General features: G+C 53.4%; 2 protein-coding genes, 5 non-coding genes and 2 pseudogenes across 9 annotated transcripts; 1 reads left to right on the top strand and 8 right to left on the bottom strand.

The window, feature by feature from the left end:
• The first annotated feature begins 833 nt into the window (after positions 1-833).
• LOC129394696 (cytochrome c oxidase subunit 6C-like) lies at positions 834-1966 on the top strand (annotated as a pseudogene).
• Positions 1967-2154: 188 nt separating this feature from the next.
• On the bottom strand, positions 2155-3530 carry LOC129394695 (uncharacterized; annotated as a pseudogene).
• An 834-nt stretch (positions 3531-4364) lies between these two features.
• Positions 4365-8712, bottom strand: RPS11 (ribosomal protein S11). Its single transcript, XM_003814330.5, has 5 exons — positions 7579-8712; positions 6726-6857; positions 6455-6530; positions 6004-6133; positions 4365-4542 (listed from the first exon to the last, which is right to left on the bottom strand). The coding sequence occupies exons 1-5, from the start codon at positions 7591-7593 to the stop codon at positions 4419-4421; spliced, it is 477 nt and encodes a 158-aa protein (XP_003814378.1). The 5' UTR covers positions 7594-8712; the 3' UTR covers positions 4365-4418.
• On the bottom strand, positions 6244-6330 carry LOC112437954 (small nucleolar RNA SNORD35). The gene has a single exon (XR_003026451.1). It is a non-coding gene; the product is annotated as a small nucleolar RNA SNORD35 (small nucleolar RNA).
• Positions 8713-12213: 3501 nt separating the features above from the next.
• RPL13A (ribosomal protein L13a) lies at positions 12214-17582 on the bottom strand. 3 transcript variants are annotated; one of them, XM_003814327.7, is made up of 8 exons: positions 16394-17582; positions 14116-14188; positions 13741-13806; positions 13462-13563; positions 13174-13259; positions 12939-12998; positions 12501-12623; positions 12214-12326 (listed from the first exon to the last, which is right to left on the bottom strand). In XM_003814327.7, the coding sequence occupies exons 1-8, from the start codon at positions 16406-16408 to the stop codon at positions 12240-12242; spliced, it is 612 nt and encodes a 203-aa protein (XP_003814375.1). In that variant the 5' UTR covers positions 16409-17582; the 3' UTR covers positions 12214-12239. The 3 variants fall into 3 exon arrangements, with proteins under 3 accessions (XP_003814375.1, XP_034800773.1, XP_063455691.1); XM_034944882.3 differs by having other exon boundaries at positions 14126-14188; positions 16394-16426; XM_063599621.1 differs by lacking the exons at positions 14116-14188; positions 16394-17582 and adding an exon at positions 13948-14073.
• Positions 12778-12863, bottom strand: LOC112437955 (small nucleolar RNA SNORD35). The gene has a single exon (XR_003026452.1). It is a non-coding gene; the product is annotated as a small nucleolar RNA SNORD35 (small nucleolar RNA).
• On the bottom strand, positions 13064-13134 carry LOC112437952 (small nucleolar RNA SNORD34). Its single transcript, XR_003026450.1, has one exon. It is a non-coding gene; the product is annotated as a small nucleolar RNA SNORD34 (small nucleolar RNA).
• Positions 13339-13423, bottom strand: LOC112437950 (small nucleolar RNA Z195/SNORD33/SNORD32 family). The gene has a single exon (XR_003026448.1). It is a non-coding gene; the product is annotated as a small nucleolar RNA Z195/SNORD33/SNORD32 family (small nucleolar RNA).
• LOC112437951 (small nucleolar RNA Z195/SNORD33/SNORD32 family) lies at positions 13990-14073 on the bottom strand. The gene has a single exon (XR_003026449.1). It is a non-coding gene; the product is annotated as a small nucleolar RNA Z195/SNORD33/SNORD32 family (small nucleolar RNA).
• Positions 17583-17704: the final 122 nt, after the last annotated feature.

Genomic DNA, 17704 nt, shown 5'->3' with positions numbered 1-17704 from the left:
GGTGTGATCTTGGCTCACTGCATCCTCTGCCTCCCAGGTTCAAGCGATTCTCCTGCCTCAGCCTCCCGAGTAGCTGGGACTACAGGCGCCGCTACACATCTGGCTAATGTTTGTATTTTTAGTAGAGATGGGGTTTCACCATATTGACCAGGCTGGCTTCGAACTCCTGACTCGTGATCCACCTGCCTTGGCCTCCCAAAGTGCTGGGATTACAGGCATGAGCCACCGCACCTGGCCTAATATATTTTAAATAGAGACAGGAGTCTCCCTTTGTTGCTCGGGCTGGTCTCTAACTCCTGGCTCAAGCGATCCTCCTGCCCTGGCTTCCCTAAGCAGTGGGAATACAGGTGTGAGCCCCGGCACCTGGCCTGACCGCTATCATTATAAACCCAGAACCCCACTATAAAAGCTAACTTTCCTGTGAAAAGGCAAGGCCATTGGGGCCCCCTATAATAAGTATTCGACAGAATATTCCAGAAGCATGCTAAAACAGACTCAACATCCCGTGACAAACTACCAGAGCTTGCTGTAATGGAGCCAGGATTCCGCAACCATACAATAAATATTAAAATAAAAACCGTGGGTCCATTACAGCAAGGGCTGCTTGCCAGAGGCCCTGGTCCTTAAGCCTGCCCAAGGGGCCCCACAGGATGCTGTAACATGACACTATGGGCCTTTCTCCAACACCAAGCCGAGGGCCCCCGGCATTGTTACTTTCCAGTGTACACTTAATCAGGACTGGATCTATCCCATTATCACACATGAGCATTGTTTTTTTTTTGAGACTGAGTCGCCCTCTGCTGCTTAGGTGGAGTGCTGTCTCGGCTCACTGCAACCTCTGCCTCCCAGGTTCAAGCGATTCTCCTGCCTTAGCCTCCTGAGTGGCTGGGACTACAGGTGCGCACTATCACACTGGCTAATTTTTGTATTTTTAGTAGAGACATGGTTTCGCCACGTTGGCCAGGATGGTCTTGAACTCCTGACCTCAAGTGATCCGCCTGCCTCGACCTCCCAAAGTGCTGGGATTACAGCCGTGAGCCACAGGACCTGGCTCACATGAGCATATTGATCCTCCCAATAGGGCAGGGAGGCAAGAAGCCATTTTACAGGTTAGGAAACTGAGGCTCTGTGGTGGAGGAGTGGGTCTCTTTTCCAAGGTCACACACGGCTAGGGAGCTACAGGGCCAGAAGTTGGAAAAGGGCCTCAGTGGGTCTCTGCTACCTCTGGGGCCTCTGGCTCAGCTTTACTGCTTCCAGTTATTGAACCCCTGAAGCCTAGGGGTCAAGGTCCGCCCAGCCAGAATGTGGCAACTTCACATAATTCATTCCTTCACCATCCATTTTTCCATCAGTCAGGAAGGACGTTGGTATTGAGGCTGACATACGTTATCAAGGACAGTAACTACCATGGCTTCCAAAGTTTTGCCAAAACCTCAGATGTGTGGCCTTCTGGCCAAGCGTCTGTGATTTCATATTGTTGAAGCATCCATGGTATCCCTGGGGGCTGCAGCTTTCTATATGTTTGCTGTGGCTGAACCAAGAAAGAAGGCATATGCAGATTTCTACAGAAATTACGATTCCATGAAAGATTTTGAGATGAGGAAGGCTGGTATCTTTTTTTTTTTTTTTTTTGAGATGGAGTCTCACTCTGTCACCCAGACTGGAGTGCAGTGGAGCAATCTCAGCTCACTGCAACCTCTACTGCCCGGGTTCAAGCGATTCTCCTGCCTCAACCTTCGGAGTAGCTGGGATTACAGGTGCCTGCCACTGTGCCTGGCTAATTTTTGTATTTTTAGTAGAGACGGGGTTTCACCATCTTGGTCAGGCTAGTCTCGAACTCCTGACCTCGTGATCCACCCACCTTGGCCTCCCAAAGTGCTGGGATTACAGGCATGAGCCACTGCACCTGGCTGGAAGGCTGGTATCTTTCAGAGTGCAATGATCTTGGAATATAAAGAATTTCTTCAGGTTGAATTACCTAGAAGTTTGTCACTGACTTGGTCCTGAACGATGACACATGAATATATGGGCTAAGAAACAGTTTCTCTTCATAAACAATTAACAAATTAAAAAATTAATTCATTCACTTAATTAAAGACAAAGAGAGTGAGGGAGGGAGCCAGGTGGAAACTCCAGGTCAGAGTATTCCACATAGAGGGAACAGATGGTGAGGAGGCTCAGAGGAACAGCAGGTCTGGTGGGCGCTGGGGGTGTGGGGCTGAGTGAGAGGGAGAGCAGGTGGGAGGGGAGACAGGGGAACCCGCTGACCTAGGAACTGTATCTCCTTGGGTTATCAAATAACCTATGGGCAGGGTGCAGTGGCTCACGCCTGTAAAATCCCAGCACTTTGGGAGGCCAATATGGGTGGATCATGAGGTCAGGAGTTCGAGACCAGCCTGGCCAACATGGTGAAACCCCATCTCTACTAAAAATAAAAAAATTAGCTGGGTGTGGTGGTGCATGCCTGTAATCCCAGCTACTCAGGAGACAGAGGCAGGAGATTCGCTTTAACTTGGGAGGCGAAGGTTGCAGTGAACCAAGATCACGCCATTGCACTCCAGCCTGGGCGACAAGAGCAAGACTCTGCCTCAAAAATAAAATAAAATAAAATAAAAATAAAAAAATAAAAAGAACCTATGGTCCTTATCCCCACTCTTCAGGTGGAAGGCCTGTCAAGGGGTCCGAGGGGGTCTTTTAAACTTGCTCTTTGCGATCTGGCAGGCCCAGCAGAGGTCCTTCCCCAGCACACACTCTGACCTCAGCACACCACCTGACGTGATGGGGTGCCAAGGAGACGCCCCAACAATCGGGGAGGAAACCGGGGAGCCGGGCTGTTGTTGTAAACACAGCAGCCCCACCCGAACGGAAACACCTGCGGCTGAGGGGAGGGGGCCGCAACCTCCTATTCCCCTCTGGGTCTCCGTCCCCTCCCTCTGGAGTCCACACTCCCTCTTTGCCCCTTGCTGGTTCTCTACTGCCCCCAGCATAGGGTGGAGTGGGTGTGCAGTTTCTGCGACTCAGGGCGGCGTCCCCCCAACCTGTCCCTGCCCCTTCCTGCCCTCTTTGATGCGGCCCCACTTCCTCTGGCAGGAACCCCCGCCCTCCCTGGACCTGGGTATAAGGCAGGGACTGGGCCCACGGGGAGGCAGCGTCCCCGAGGCAGCAGCGGCAGCGGCGGCTCCTCTCCCCATGGCCCTGTCTCCCAACCCTTGTACCAGTGCTGGGCTCAGACCCTGGTACAGGCCTGGGGGACAGGGACCTGGGGACCCCGGCACCGGCAGGCCCCAAGGGGTGAGGTGAGCGGGCATTGGGACCTCCCCTCCCTGTACTCCCATCTCTGCTGCGGCTTTTATGCGTCTCTCCCCTTCGGGTCCCACACATCCTCTGGTGCGCTCCTGCCTCACTGCCCCCACGCCATGCCTGTCGTCCCCACCTCTGTGTGATGCGCAAAGTACACCTGTTTCTCTTGTACCTGCCTCTCGCGGTGGTCTCTGTGCTCTCCCCAGCTCTGCAAAACCCCTCCTCCCCATGTGCCACAACCCTGGGCCACCGTGTCTGTCCTGTCCTGTTCCTCTCAAGGCCCCCATCTCTGTGGCCTGTGTGTGTTGGGCCATCTCCGGACGCTTCCTGCCCACTTCCTTCCCAGCAGCCTGGGCCCCGGTACCACTGAATGGGCTCCAGGGGAGCCTCATGATGCCACTTGCCCACACCACCGATTTCCTTACTGCGATTTTGAGGCAGCTGGCGCAGAGGAAGTTTCTAGAATCTGAGACCTGTAACTCAGCTACTCACTGGGACTTCAGGTGGAGAGCTTGGCCTCTCCCAGATGAGTTTCCTCATCTGCAGATAGGCCTGGTGCCCAACTAGGCGTGTGGTGTGTGCACGGGGGCCCCATCCTTGGCTATAAGCAGGGATAGGAGGCCCAGGCTGAAGCCAAGACCTTTACACTTCACAGCCAGACAACAGGGCCTCAGCACATCCCACTCTACCTGGGTGAGCCCATGCCCACAGCACGGGGGGGCTGCAGCTTCTTCCCCTCCCCACCCGAGGTGGTCAGGAAAGAGACAGACCAGGGCCTGGAGGACCCAGGGGCCTCCGCCCTCACTCACTTCCTCCCCAGAGACCGGAGGGGGCGGGGGGACAGCGCAACGCCAGGTAATCAGCCTTATTCAGACACCGAAAAGGTGACAAAGACCAAAGAAGGAGACCCAGGGGAAGGCAGGCATCTCAGTTCAGGCTCCACTGTCCTCACCCACAGACACGGGCAGGCGGCCTCTCTGACAGCAGCTCTGCCCAATTCCCCGAGGCACACCCCCACCCCCACCAATGCTCTGGTAAAGGCGCGGAAGATCCCAAGTCTGGCCTGGGAATGAGAAAATAACTTTATTTCATTGTGGGGAGCGGGCCGATGTCCAGCCTCAGAACTTCTGGAACTGCTTCTTGGTGCCGGCAGCCTTGGTGACCTTGAGCACGTTGAAGCGCACTGTCTTGCTCAGAGGCCGGCACTCGCCCACTGTGACGATGTCACCGATCTGGACGTCCCTGTGGAGGCAGGTAGGGCCATGTCCTCAGGAGGGGCCACCCCAGCAGACCCCAGGAGGCCCTCCCTCCCCTTCACCAGGCTGAAAGCTCTCTGCTTCGGCTCCACCAAACCCCAACCAAGCTCTACTCGCCAATTCAACCTGTCCCCTCCTTTCGTACAAATTTTGTGCCAAGCACCAAGCTCAACCCTGTACACAGAGCAGGCCACCACCCCTCCGAGGACCGCTGGGGTGGACGAGCTCCATTTCACAAGCAAACTGGAGGCCCCCAAGTTGTCAGCAGCCTCCCCACCCTTCCCCAGCAGAGCAGCAGGGGGATCCTGCAGCACTGACAACCACAGGTCCCTTATCGCTCAGCATCAGTTTGGGCCACCCTCCTCCTCACCCACAGGACTCCTCACCTTGCTCCCAAGATCCTCCCCGCCCAGAGGGCCACCAATATCAGCTGCCCACATCCCCATTCTGGTTATATTTGGCTGTCATCTGGCACTCACACTGCTTGAAGGTGCCCTCTGAGGGAGCAGGACTTTGTTCCTGGCTCACCACTGAACCCCAAACATCTCACACCAAACCTGGCACGTGATAAGCTCTAACTGAAACATGCTGAGGGAATGAACAAACGTTTAATTCCAACATTTCTGAGGTTCCCATCTGGTATAACATCCTAACCTTTTGGTTCCAACGCACCTGCCTATTACAGGTTCAGCACCCTAATCCAAAAATTCTGAAATGCTGCAAAATCTGAATTTGTGTGTGTGTGGGAGAGACAGGGTCTTACTCTGTTGCCCAGGCCAGAGAGCAGTGCTGCCATCTCGGCTCACTGCAGCCTCCACTTTCTGGGCTCAAGCAATCCTCCCACCCCAGCCGCCTGAGGACCTGAGACTACAGGCACATGCTACCACACCTGGCAAACTTGTATTTTTTGTAGAGAGGGTTTTGCCATGTTGCCCAGGCTGGTCTCAAACTCCTGGGCTCAAGGGATCCTCCTGCCTCAGCCTCCTACAGTGCTGGGATTACTGGCTTGAGCCACGGTGCCTGGCTAGAATCTGAAACTTTTTCAATACCAGCGTGACACCTTTGCTTTCCAATGGTTCAATGTACGCAAACTTTGTTTCACACACAGAATTATAAAATGCACTGCGTAAGACTACTTTCAGGCTATGTGAATAAGGTGTATATGAAACAAATGAGCTTCTTGTTTAGACCTATGCCACATCCCCAAAACATCTATGTATGCGAGAACATTCCAAAATCTGGTTCCAAGCATTTCAGGTAGAGATATTCACCCTGTAGAACGCTTTGATTCTGAAGAACATATGATATACAAATCCTGAGATTCTGGGGCTTCCCAGAGATGCCACCTCAGTCTTTCCCTCCCTCAGTTGGCCTTAAATTGGTCCGACCTGGAATCTGAAGGCTGAGAGAGCGTGGCCTGAGCAACCTGATGGGCCACTGCGCTCACCTGAAGCAGGGGGACAGGTGTACAGACATGTTCTTGTGGCGCTTCTCGAAGCGGTTGTACTTGCGGATGTAGTGCAGATAGTCTCGGCGGATGACAATGGTCCTCTGCATCTTCATCTTGGTCACCACGCCTAGGAGCGGGGGCCGATCACAGGTCAGGTCCCATGGGAAAGAGGGCCACAGGTAACCCAGGGCATGCTGGGACTCAGAAGCAGCTGAGCTGGGATCCCAAAAAGCCCCATTTCCGGCATCAGTTTTACCAAGTGGCTTTCTCAGCAGTGCCCACGTGGGCATCTGAAGACCATCGTGAAAACAGACATCATCTGCCAATTTACCTAGACCTACAAGTTTGCATTCCTAACCACCCCTCTCACCCAGGACCCAGGAGTCTGGGCCCCAAGACCCTTCTTTCAGTATTTCAGGCCCCAGACACCAGTAACTCCCGCACTTACCAGAGAGGATCCGCCCTCGAATGGACACATTACCAGTGAAGGGGCATTTCTTGTCAATGTAGGTGCCCTCAATAGCCTGAAAGGATAGGAAAGATAAAGGAGTGAGCCTTGGGCGGGCGGTTCCTTAAAAGAGCCAGGGGCGTGGCCTCAGGGAAGCAACTACAATTCCCAGCAGCCCCAGAAGCCACTTAGATGCAGGCAGGACAACTCGTCGTGGGCACACGTGCAGGAACGCCAGGGTCCCCTTCTTTCTTCTGAGGTTCCCCCGCACCTCCTTGGGTGTCTTGAAGCCCAGACCGATGTTCTTGTAGTACCGCGGGAGCTTCTCCTTGCCAGTTTCTCCCAGCAGGACCCTCTTCTTGTTTTGAAAGATGGTCGGCTGCTTTTGGTAGGCACGCTCAGTCTACAGATATGAGGAGAAAACTGATGAGCTGCTAAGTTTGAAGCCGGCAGCCAACCAGCCCTAGAGACCTTCCCAGAACCTCCCAGACCCCATGCTCTACATTTACTTGCAAAGCGCCGGCGTCCAAGGCCTGGTGCCCCAGAATCACCCTCTAAGACATGACCACCCTGACCTTACCTGTAATTCATACTCAGATCTAAGCCCGAGGTTATTTCAATTGATATACTCCAGAAGGCCTCTCAGGGCTTGCAAAATTCATCCTCTAAACCAGGATCAACCCTCTCACACCCTGGACACCTTTCAGCGAGGATCATTCTCCAAGACCCAAGATCGCCCACCCAGCATTCACTCCTTATGTAGTACATAAGGATTCAGAATTAAATAACAGACGGCAGGCTCCCTGGATTAGCCCTTAGGAGTCCGTTTCCACAGAATTACCCCTGAAGACCGGAGAACTCCAAAAAAACCTTCTTAAACTTGGTTTTTAAGAAGGTAAGTCCTAAAACGCTGGAGCCTCCATTAACGCCAGGAGCCCCCAGGAATTAGGAAGCACTCATCTAGAAACAAAAGCAAGCGCCCTCCACTCCAGTTAATCTCTAGAAAATAATCACGGACGCCCGGAATTAACCCCCGAACTTGGCCGCCGGGCTCTGCCCTCCCGGACGCGCCCCTGAAGGCCAAGGCGGACCCCGTAGCCTGGCATCCAACCCCGAGCCCGCACCTGAATGTCCGCCATCTTCCCGGCCGCCTGAAAAAAAGAAAGCTGCAGCAGCGTCCGGGTTTCCTTATCGATTACGCAGGGGCTGGAGAGGAAGTGACGTAAGGAGAAACGCAGCACGGCCTTGGGCGGGGCCTCGAGAGCGGCTCTGATTGACAGGCTGCACTTAAACCAGCGGGCGATTCGGGCACCGTGAAGGACTGACGGGCGGGAAGTGGTAGACGGTGTCTCGCGAGAGTCTTAGGCCCCACAACGCCGGGCGCGATTATTTAGGCAGGGAAGATGTGACCAGCCTTCAGCCCGCCCGTATTATCGCGAGAGTCGTACGGAGTCCATCCTGTTTCGGCGTGGCGTAGGCTCCCGTGGGATTTGGATACCGCGTGGCTTTGTTCGTTCAGCCTTCAAACCGGATGAGGCGGCTGCCATCTTTTTGAAGGGCGGGCGGCCGGGGAGTGCTAGGAGCATGTGTGGCGGCGTCGCCATCTTTGTTAGGGGTAGGAGCTGCCCACGAACTTCAGAGGTGCAGTGAAAGTTACTCTCGGCCTAGCGCGGTGGCTCACGCCTGTAATCCCAACACTTTGGGAGGCTAAGGCAGGCGGATCACCTGAGGTCAGGGGTTCAGCACCAGCCTGGCCAACATGGTGAAACCCCGTCTCTACTAAAAATACAAAAATTAGCCGGGCGTGGTGGCGGGCCCCTGTAATCCCAGCTACTTGGAAGGCTGAGGCAGGAGAATCGCTTGAACCTGGGAGGCGAAGGTTGCAGTGAGCTGAGATCGCGCCATGGCACTCCAGCCTGGCCGACAGACAGCCTGGGCGACAGAGCAAGACTCCGTATCAAACAAAACAAACAAACAAACAAAAAACGGGCTCGGTGGCTCACGCCTGTAATCCCAGCACTTTGGGAGGCCGAGGTGGGCGGATCACCTGAGGACAGGAGTTCGAGACCAGCCTGACCAACATGGAGAAACCCCGTCTCTACTAAAAATACAAAATTAGTCGGGCATGGTGGCGCATGCCTGTAATCCCAGCTACTCAGGAGGCTGAGGCAGGAGAATCTCTTGAACCTGGGAGGCGGAGGTTGCAGTGAGCCGAGATCGCGCCATTGCACTCCAGGCTGGGCAACAACAGCAAAACCGTCTCAAAAAAAAAAAAAAAAAAAAGAAAGAAAGTTACTCTCGCCGAGTGCAGTGCGCCTCGCCTGTAATCCTAACACTTTGGGAGGTCGAGGGAGGAGGATCGCTTGAGCTGGGGAGGTCGTGGCTGCAGTGAGCTATCATTGCGCCACTGCACTCCAGCCTGGGCGACGGAGCGAGACCGTCTCAAAAAAAAAAGAAAAAAAAAAGAAAAAGAAAGCTACTCTCTCCTCATTTCATCCGCAGACGATGATTTAATTGGTGCCAGGGGTTGGCGTGGAGCGATCCTTCTGCCGTTTTTCTGTAGATAACAGGATCGTCTAGTAGAACTTTATGTGATGGAAATTTTCTATATCTGCGCTGGTGGACACGGTAGTCACTGGCACTCGAAATGTGGCTTTTATGACTGAGGACATAAATGTTTAACTTTGTGTTATATCTAAATAGCCACATGTGGCTAAAGGCTACTGTGTTGAACAGCACAAGTCTATAGCTGAATATTACGGTTTTTTTGTTTTTTTTTTTTTGGAGACGGAGTCTCGCTCTGTCACCCAGGCTGGAGGGCAGTGGTGCGATCTCGGCTCACTACAAGCTCCGCCTCCCGGGTTCACGCCATTCTTCTGCCTCAGCCTCTCCGAGTAGCTGGGACTACAGGCGCCTGCCACCACGCCCGGCTAATTTTTTGTATTTTTAGTAGAGACGGGGTTTCACCCTGGTCTCGATCTCCTGACCTCGTGATCCGCCCACCTCGGCCTCCCAAAGTGCTGGGATTACAAGCGTGAGCCACCACGCCCGGCCGGTATTTTATTTATTTTTAGAGACTCCCTAGGGTGTCTCTCTGTCGCCCAGGCTAGAGTACAGTGGCTCAATCATAGCTCACTGCAGCCTCGACCTCCCCAGCCTCAGGTAGTCCTCCCACCTCAGCCTTGCAAGTAGCTGGGACTACAGGCATGTGTCACCATGCCCAGCTAATTTATTTTATTTTTAGTAGGTACAAGGTCTCGCTATATTACCCAGACTGGTCTCGAACTCCTGGGCTCAAGTGATTCTCCAGCCTCGGCCTCCCAAAGTTCCGGGAACAGGTGAGACTGCACCCAGCCTCACTCTATTCATATTTAAGTGCTCAGGAGCCACAAGTGGGGTTAGTGGCTTGTGTAGTGTGTATCAGTTAGTGCAGCTATAGAACATCTTAATAAAGAAAAAAAAAATTGGCCGGGCGCGATGGCTCACGCCTGTAATCCCAGCACTTTGGGAGGTGGAGGCGGGTGGATCACGAGGTCAGGAGAGCGAGACCGTCCTGGCTAACACGGTGAAACCCCATCTCTAAAAATACAAAAAATTAGCCAGGCACGGTGGCGGGCACCTGTAGTCCCAGCTACTCGGGAGGCTGAGGCAGGAGAATGGCGTGAACCGGGGGGCGGAGCTTGCAGTGAGCCGAGATCGCGCCACTGCACTCCAGCCTGGGCGACAGAGCCAGACTCTGTCTCAAAAAAAAAAAAAAAAAAAAAAATTCTTGTTAACTCAGAGTCTCCCTATGTTGCCCTGTCTGGACTCCAACTCCTGGACTCAAGCCAGTCCTCTCACTTCAAATGGTTGGGGTTACAGGTGTGAGCCACCACATCCTGTAAGAGTTTTTTTTGTTTGTTTTTTGTTGTTTTTTTTTGAGACGGAGTCTTGCTCTGTCGCCCAGGCTGGAGTGCAGTGGTGCAATCTCGGCTCACTGCAACCTCTGCCTCCCGGGTTCAAGTGATTCTCCTACCTCAGCCTCCCGACTAGCTGGGATTACAGGCACCCTGCGCCACGTCCAGCTAATTTTTGTATTTTTAGTAGAGGTGGGGTTTCACCATGTTGGCCAGTCTAGTCTCTAACTCCTGACCTCAGCTGATCCACCCGCCTTGGCCTCCCAAAATGCTGGGATTACAGGTGTGAGCCACTGCACTTGGCCAAGAGTTCTTTATAGCAGGATACAAGACCTTCAAAAAGAGATGACTTGTAAATGTTTTCTCCTAGTCTGTGGCTCGTCTTTCCTGCTGGTGTCTTCTCAGTCTTAAAAATTTTTATAAAGCCCACATTGCCATTTGCTAATGGATCATGCTTTTGGAGGATAATTGTGCCGTTTCACATGGAATTGGTGAAATTGAAGATTATGCTCTAAGTCTGGTTATTTCTGGAGTCGGCTTCTCTGGTGGATGAGAATCCATATGGGGACTCTGGCAGGGGTAGGCACCACCCATGTTCACTGATTCTCAGGGAAAACACAAGCCACTGTGGTCTCTTCAGACTTTTCTGGAAAGGTTAATAAGCCCCTGATGGAATGGTGTGGCAAGTTATAATCTGCCATCAACACAATGCACATCACTGTCCACTCATCTTTCTCTGGGGTAAGGTTGTACATGTAAGTATACAAGTACCAAACAGTTACTCCTGAATCTTGGCATCCAACCGCAAGGACAGCATGAATCTAGCTTCCTTTACTTCACAGCATGTTTACTTTTAGTGTTTAGGCTGTTTAGCGTGGAGACCTGGGTATGACGTATTACCGAACATGACTGCTAGACATCAGTAAAATGGGAACGGGGCCTGCCCCAGCAAGCTTTGACCAGGGACATTTTATGAAATTGCTACCTAGTACTAAATGCTCTGTATCAGTGCCCTTTCTGGGATTCAGACTGGCAGATCTAATGGGTTCTCTTAGTGCATAAAGCCTAGCGTTATCTGTTATTCTAGTGCTTATCATTTGCAAAATGCTAGTCTCTACAGACTGCCGGGACTACAGCAGCCTGGCAGCAGGGCATGGGTCCATACTTTGCAGCTGAATTAGAATGAGACAGCTTTACATTAACTAGGAAGCACCAGGCACTGCTGGCCACATTTTATGTATTTGGTTTGTAAATGGTGTCTATAAAGGATCATTCAATTTACAGCAAGTTACATATATTCTGTATATTAGCACAGCCCATTCTACCCTCTTCAAGCTCCTCACCCCCCATTTGCCAGGGGCCTGCCTCCACAGCAGACACAGTGCAAAGACGCCAGATTTCTTTAAAAGCAATTTATTTCTGATTACAAAATACAGGTGAGGAGCACGGGTGATGCCTGTAACCCCTTGGTTGTGCATCTTCCCAGTCTATTTCTGCTTCTAGAAATACCCTGTGTACAACAGCAAGCTCATGCTGTCCCCAAGTGCTTGCACATTCTAATAGCTGCAGAGTATATGACCAGGTGGAAAGTCCAACAGATGCCCCACTCACAAGATAGGGCCCTCCAATCAGTCTTCTGGCTCCCTTTCACTCATAGTAACTGGTTGCTCTTCCTATTGGTCATAGATAAATGACACCTGCACAATTCTCCAAGTGCTTTCAAGCAACTTCAGGAGGCAGTGACTAAGACCCTTTCCTTGCTCCCAGCTTCCTATGTCCCAGGCTGCCTGTGGCACCTGGACTGCTGCTGCCCCTGGGTCCCGTACATTCCAGGGCGACAATGGAGGAAGGGCAGGCAACGCATGAGGAATTAACAGTCTTTATTGGGCTCAGACCAGGAGTCCGTGGGTCTTGAGGACCTCTGTGTATTTGTCAATTTTCTTCTCCACGTTCTTCTCGGCCTGTTTCCGTAGCCTCTGCCAAGAATAAGTGCAGGTGGTGGTGGTCAGGAGGGGTTGCATTGCCCTCATTACACGGACTGCATCCCACCCCAACCCCGGCTGGCCAGTTAAGAGTACTCTGTGGGCAAGGCACCTGCCAGGCCTGTCCAGGAGTGAGATGCCCCCCTCAGCACCAGCCCCTGGCCTCACCATGAGCTGTTTCTTCTTCCGGTAGTGGATCTTGGCTTTCTCTTTCCTCTTCTCCTCCAGGGTGGCTGTCACTGCCTGGTACTTCCAGCCAACCTCGTGAGCCAGGCGCCCCAGATAGGCAAACTGCGGGGGCGGTGAACAAATGAAGTTGTAAGGATATCTAAGCCCCCACACCCTGAAGAGCCGGAGCTGGTGAGAGCTGGGAGGTGACTGACAGCTGGGCATATCATAATGCAACTGTTCTCTGAAGGCCTGTTAGAAAAGCACCCACCCAAGCCTCCTGGCATCAGCTAAGCCATTGGCATTGTCGCCATTCCCGCAGGGACATCCGCAGACCATCGTGAGATAAGGACATCATCTGCCAGGCTCCGGGTCCCCAGGTCCCTCAGCAGGCCTGAAATCTCCCAAGTAGATGGTGCAGCATAAGCTGGGACTCACCTTTCTTGTAGGCTTCAGACGCACGACCTTGAGGGCAGCAGGAACCACCATCCGCTTTTTCTGTTAGAGAAAGAGAGGGGCTTAAGAGCCCGGGAGGGACAGACAGGGAAGGAGGTCGGCTGGACTGGCGTCTCAGCCAGTGCTGCTTTCATGAGGATCAAACAATGTAGGTAGTTGCGGAACATCACAGACGCCACAGGTAAGGCCGCTGCCTGTGGGGTTTGGCACAGCTCACCTTGTCGTAGGGCGGTGGGATGCCGTCAAACACCTTGAGACGGTCCAGAGCGGCCTGGCCTCGCTTGGTTTTGTGGGGCAGCATACCTGTTGGGTGACAGATAGCAGGCCCAGTCAGAGGGCCTCATAAGGACGCCCACCCTCCCCACTGAGGTGGGCCCATGGGGTGGCCTCAGATGGTAGTGCATGTGGAGTCATCTCATGGTCGGGAAACTCGAATGTGAGTGGGAGAAGTTCTCATCACCGGCCGCCTGCCCGTCACCACCTGCAGTCCCCACGCTCTGCTCACCTCGCACGGTCCGCCAGAAGATGCGGCTGGGGGCCCGGAAGTGGTAGGGGCCTCGGGAAGGGTTGGTGTTCATCCGCTTGCGGAGGAAAGCCAGGTACTTCACTAGGGAGAGGGGAGAGTGTGAGGCCTGCCCAGTCTACCAGCACCCTCAAAACCCCACTTCCAAGGGCCTTCTCAGAAACCCCAAGTAGCCTCTCCCAACACGGCTGCAATTGCTTTCAGAGCCTCAACACCCCACAGGGAGACCCTCTCCAGTGTTCCTCCCAGGTCCTAACTTACACTTGTTTCTGTAGAAATTGCCAGAAATGTTGATGCCTTCACAGCGTACGACCACCACCTTCCGGCCTAGAGGGAGGGAAAGGCTTAGCAGGGCCGAGCCGCCTGAGGGTCCCACCATTGCCTATGCAGTCACCCTCCAGACACAGCGCAGTACTCGCCAGAGCTAAGTTCATGTTTAAATGAAAAACTAGCCTAATACATAATTACTTCTTGAGCCTGGAGTCCCCAACCCTGGGGAAGAGTGGCTGGCAGGTCTCAGAGCGGTGCATGGGGTTGATCTCATGGCCGTGAGACTCAAACGAAAGATGGTGAATGTTGCTCATCACTGACCTCCAGCGGGGGCCCATGACAGAGGGGCCGCGAGCAGCGACTTACCCAGCAGTACCTGTTTAGCCACGATGGCCGCCAGGCGGCCCAGGAGATGGCCTCGACCATCAAGCACCAGGACCTGTGGGAGACAAGGGCAGAAGGACTCAGAGACAAGGACAGCCTTTGATTGTCCTCACAAGCAAGCATTCCCTTCTTTTGTCCTACTGTGCCAACAGCGTGCCTTGCACCCAGCCATCAGAGCTGGGAACTATGCACGGAGCCCCGTTCTACAGATGAGGAACAGGGACTGAGAAAGCAAGGCTGCCTCAGGATCAGTGAGTGTGCAGTTTAAGAGGCCCAAACTCCCCTCATATCTGAGTTCTTCTATGAGTATTTTATGCTCAGATTGTATTTTGCAAAGCAATTGGATTTGAACGAAGACCAGCAAGGCTCTGCCCACTGACTACCCAGTTACAAGACCTTGTAACTAATAAACTGTAGGATTTGGTTTTGAGACAGGGTCTCGCTGTTGCACAGGCTGTCCTGTGATCCTGTGACCTCCCAGGATCAAGCTATCCTCCCACCTCAGCCTCATGAGTAGCTGGGACTACAGGCGCGCACCACCACACGCAGCTAATTTTTGTACTTTTTTTTTTGTTGAGTCAGGGTTTTGCCATGTTGCCTAGGCTGCTCTTGTACTCCTCGCCTCAAGTGAACCGTGTGCCTCGGCCTTCCAAAATGCTCGGATTACAGACTTGAGCCACTGTGGCCAATCAATTGTAGGATGTTAACACAATCTAATTCTCTTCTAATGTATAGGATGTTTCTACCACAAATTTAATTTGGAAGAAAACCGAATTTCAGGTGGGATGAGATTAGGCAGAGTAGTCAAAAGCCCATGCTAGCTCTGCTATAGAGCACTCTGCTTTCCCCGGTAAACTGCTCAGGCACCGAACCTCAGCTTCCTCCAGAGTAGAAATCCTGGCCGGGTGCAGGGGCTCACGCCTGTAATCCCAGCACTTTGAGATGCCTAGGCGGGCAGATCAGTTGAGGTCAGGAGTTCGAGACCATCCTGGCCAATATGGTGAAACCCTGTCTCTACTAAAAACACAAAAATTAGCCAAGCGTCGTGGCAGGCACCTGCAGTCCCAGCTACTCGGGAAGCTGAGGCAGGAGAATCACTTGAACCTGGGAAGCAGAGGTTGCAATGAGCCAAGATCGCACCATTGCACTCCAGCCTGGGTGTCACAGCGAGACTCTGTCTCAGAAAAAACACTAAAAGTAGAAATCCTCATTGTTTTAATGCAAAAGCATGAAGCACACACTGGTTGTTACACATGCTTTGTAAGCGTTGGTACAAAGACTCTAAAATCCAGACAGACTTCCTGAAGTCGTGACCTTGGCCCAAAATCACCAATTCCAATTTAATTTCCTCCTCTGTAAAATAAGGATACCAATATCTGCCTCAGGAATATGGTTAACTGAACTACGCAAAACATTGCAAACTGTGCTAGGCACAAAGACACATGCTTGGTGAACACAACTTGCCTAGATCGGCCTGGCTCTGAAATGTCACCCGCCCCAACAGACTACTCACAAAGAAACCTTTCCAGGGCCAACCCCTCCTTTATACTTAAGTAGCTACACCAGGAGCCAGGGAAAGGGCCCCCAGGTGTCAGGCCCAAAAGATGTCCCATCCTTGTGGAACCATTCATCACACCTCTCGACTTCCAGTAACAAGCCTCAGGACAATCGCCAATCCCCAAAACGACGGAAAACGAGTTCATTCCCGAGTGCCCCGCAGCCAACAGCTCTCGACCCCCCGCAGAAAGGCATTGAGAATTAAAAGAACCGGAGCTGCAAGGGACCCCGATTAACACCTCCACGTGAAATCAAAGTAGCCCGCGCACTGAGCGGGATAAAAATACCTTCCATTTTGGCCAAAACTCAGTTTCTCATTGCCCCGAGACCGCCCAGCCACACTTCCGCGTGTTCCTCATCGCTGAGGACACACAACGGTCCAATTCGGCCAAGACTCTACCCCAGGGCCCCCACCCACTACCCGAGTTCAAGGTAAGCAAAATCCAGTTGTAAAATACCTGTCCTGTGCTGGAAGCTCTATCACCCTCGCCTCGAGAAGGAAATGCCACATTGTAGCCAACTCTAGGCCTAAAGAGAGCCGCGGCATTTCCTACAGATTCCCCTTATCCCAAAAGACTTCCATTTTGCTTCATTATGGATGTTAAGCTCCGCAAAACATGCAGGAGGACAGAGAGGATGCGACCCCATTCCGGCCTGGATCCCACCCGGCCCCTTGCCGCCCCGGCCCGCGCGGAGCACAGACCTGCACCTCCGCCATCTTCGGCAGCCTCTTGGAAAAGGAGGAGGTCTTGTCGCAGGGTTTCTTATCCCTTGAAACAGGGGCGGCAGAAGTGACGCAACGCGGTTGCGCAGACCGCTTCCTGTGTTTTCATTGGTCGAAGCGTTCTGAGCGTGCGCAGAGATTCCCCAGGGAAGGCGGGCCCTCTTCCGAATGTCCAATCCGGACATTCTTCCGGTTGGACCTCCGCGGTCAGCGCTGTGCCCGGCGAGAGATCACGTGGGGCGCGGAGGCGGTGCTGCTGGGGCACGGCCGTCCAGCCTAGGCGGCCATATTTTTGAGGGGCTGTTCATCTCGTTCACACGCTCTGTCCGCCATGTTTGTGAGTGGAAGCGCCATTACCCCTTCAAGCGACTGAAGGCTGCAGGGCCTCTGGTGGCCCGCATGGGGAGACCAGACCCGCCAGGCCCGCCTTTCCGCACTCAGTCCGGGCTTACTTTATTTTGTGAGACAGGGTCTCGCTGTGTTGTCCACACCAGAGTGCTGTGGGGCGATCGTGGCTCACCGCAGCCTCCACTTCCCGGGCTCAAGGGATCCTCCTGCCTCAGCCTCTCGAGTAACTTGGACTACAGGGGCGCGCCACCATGCCTGGCATATATATATTTTGTTGTGGCCCGGGAACGGGGGGAGTCTTGACATGTTGGCCAGGCTGATCTCAAACTCCTGGGCTCAAGCGATCCTCCCGTTTCGGCCTCCCAAAGTGCTGGGATTACCGGCGTGAGCCCCGGCGCCTTGCCCATTCTAGGCTTAGAGATTTGGATTCCTGTGTCTGGTCGACTTCACTGTGACCTGGACAAACCCTTGGCCTTATCTGGGCCTCAGTTTATCCATCTGTAAAACAGATGGAGGTGGTCTTCCCCAGGGGCTCTAAGAGTGGATCAAGGAATGGCTTCTAGTTGCCTGGCTGCACCAATCCACTGAGCGTTCCTCAGAGGAACTTCTCACTTTCTGGACTGTCGGCCTTTGCTTCAGCTGGGTCCCTTGCCCAGGATGCCCTCCCCACCCCCTCCAAATCTGGCTTGTCACCATCGCAATGCCATTTGGCTCTGGAAAGCCTCTCTGCTCTCCCTGCCTGGGTGAGTTGCCCCCCGCGGGCTCTCACACTGCCTCTGTGCTATCTCCATAGGAGCCTATGGCATCCTGCACCCAGGCTCGCTGAGTCCCTTGTCTTCTCGTCCATAGCCAAGGAGACCTGGGGCGACTGGGCTGGTTCTGACTCAAATCCAGGCTCTGACATTGCCCAGTGCCGGCCCGGGGCTCCAGGGGACCTCAGAA

Source organism: Pan paniscus, chromosome 20 (genome assembly GCF_029289425.2).
Source record: "Pan paniscus chromosome 20, NHGRI_mPanPan1-v2.0_pri, whole genome shotgun sequence".
Classification (NCBI taxonomy): Eukaryota; Metazoa; Chordata; class Mammalia; order Primates; family Hominidae; genus Pan; species Pan paniscus.
This window is presented reverse-complemented; position numbering and strand designations above follow the sequence as displayed.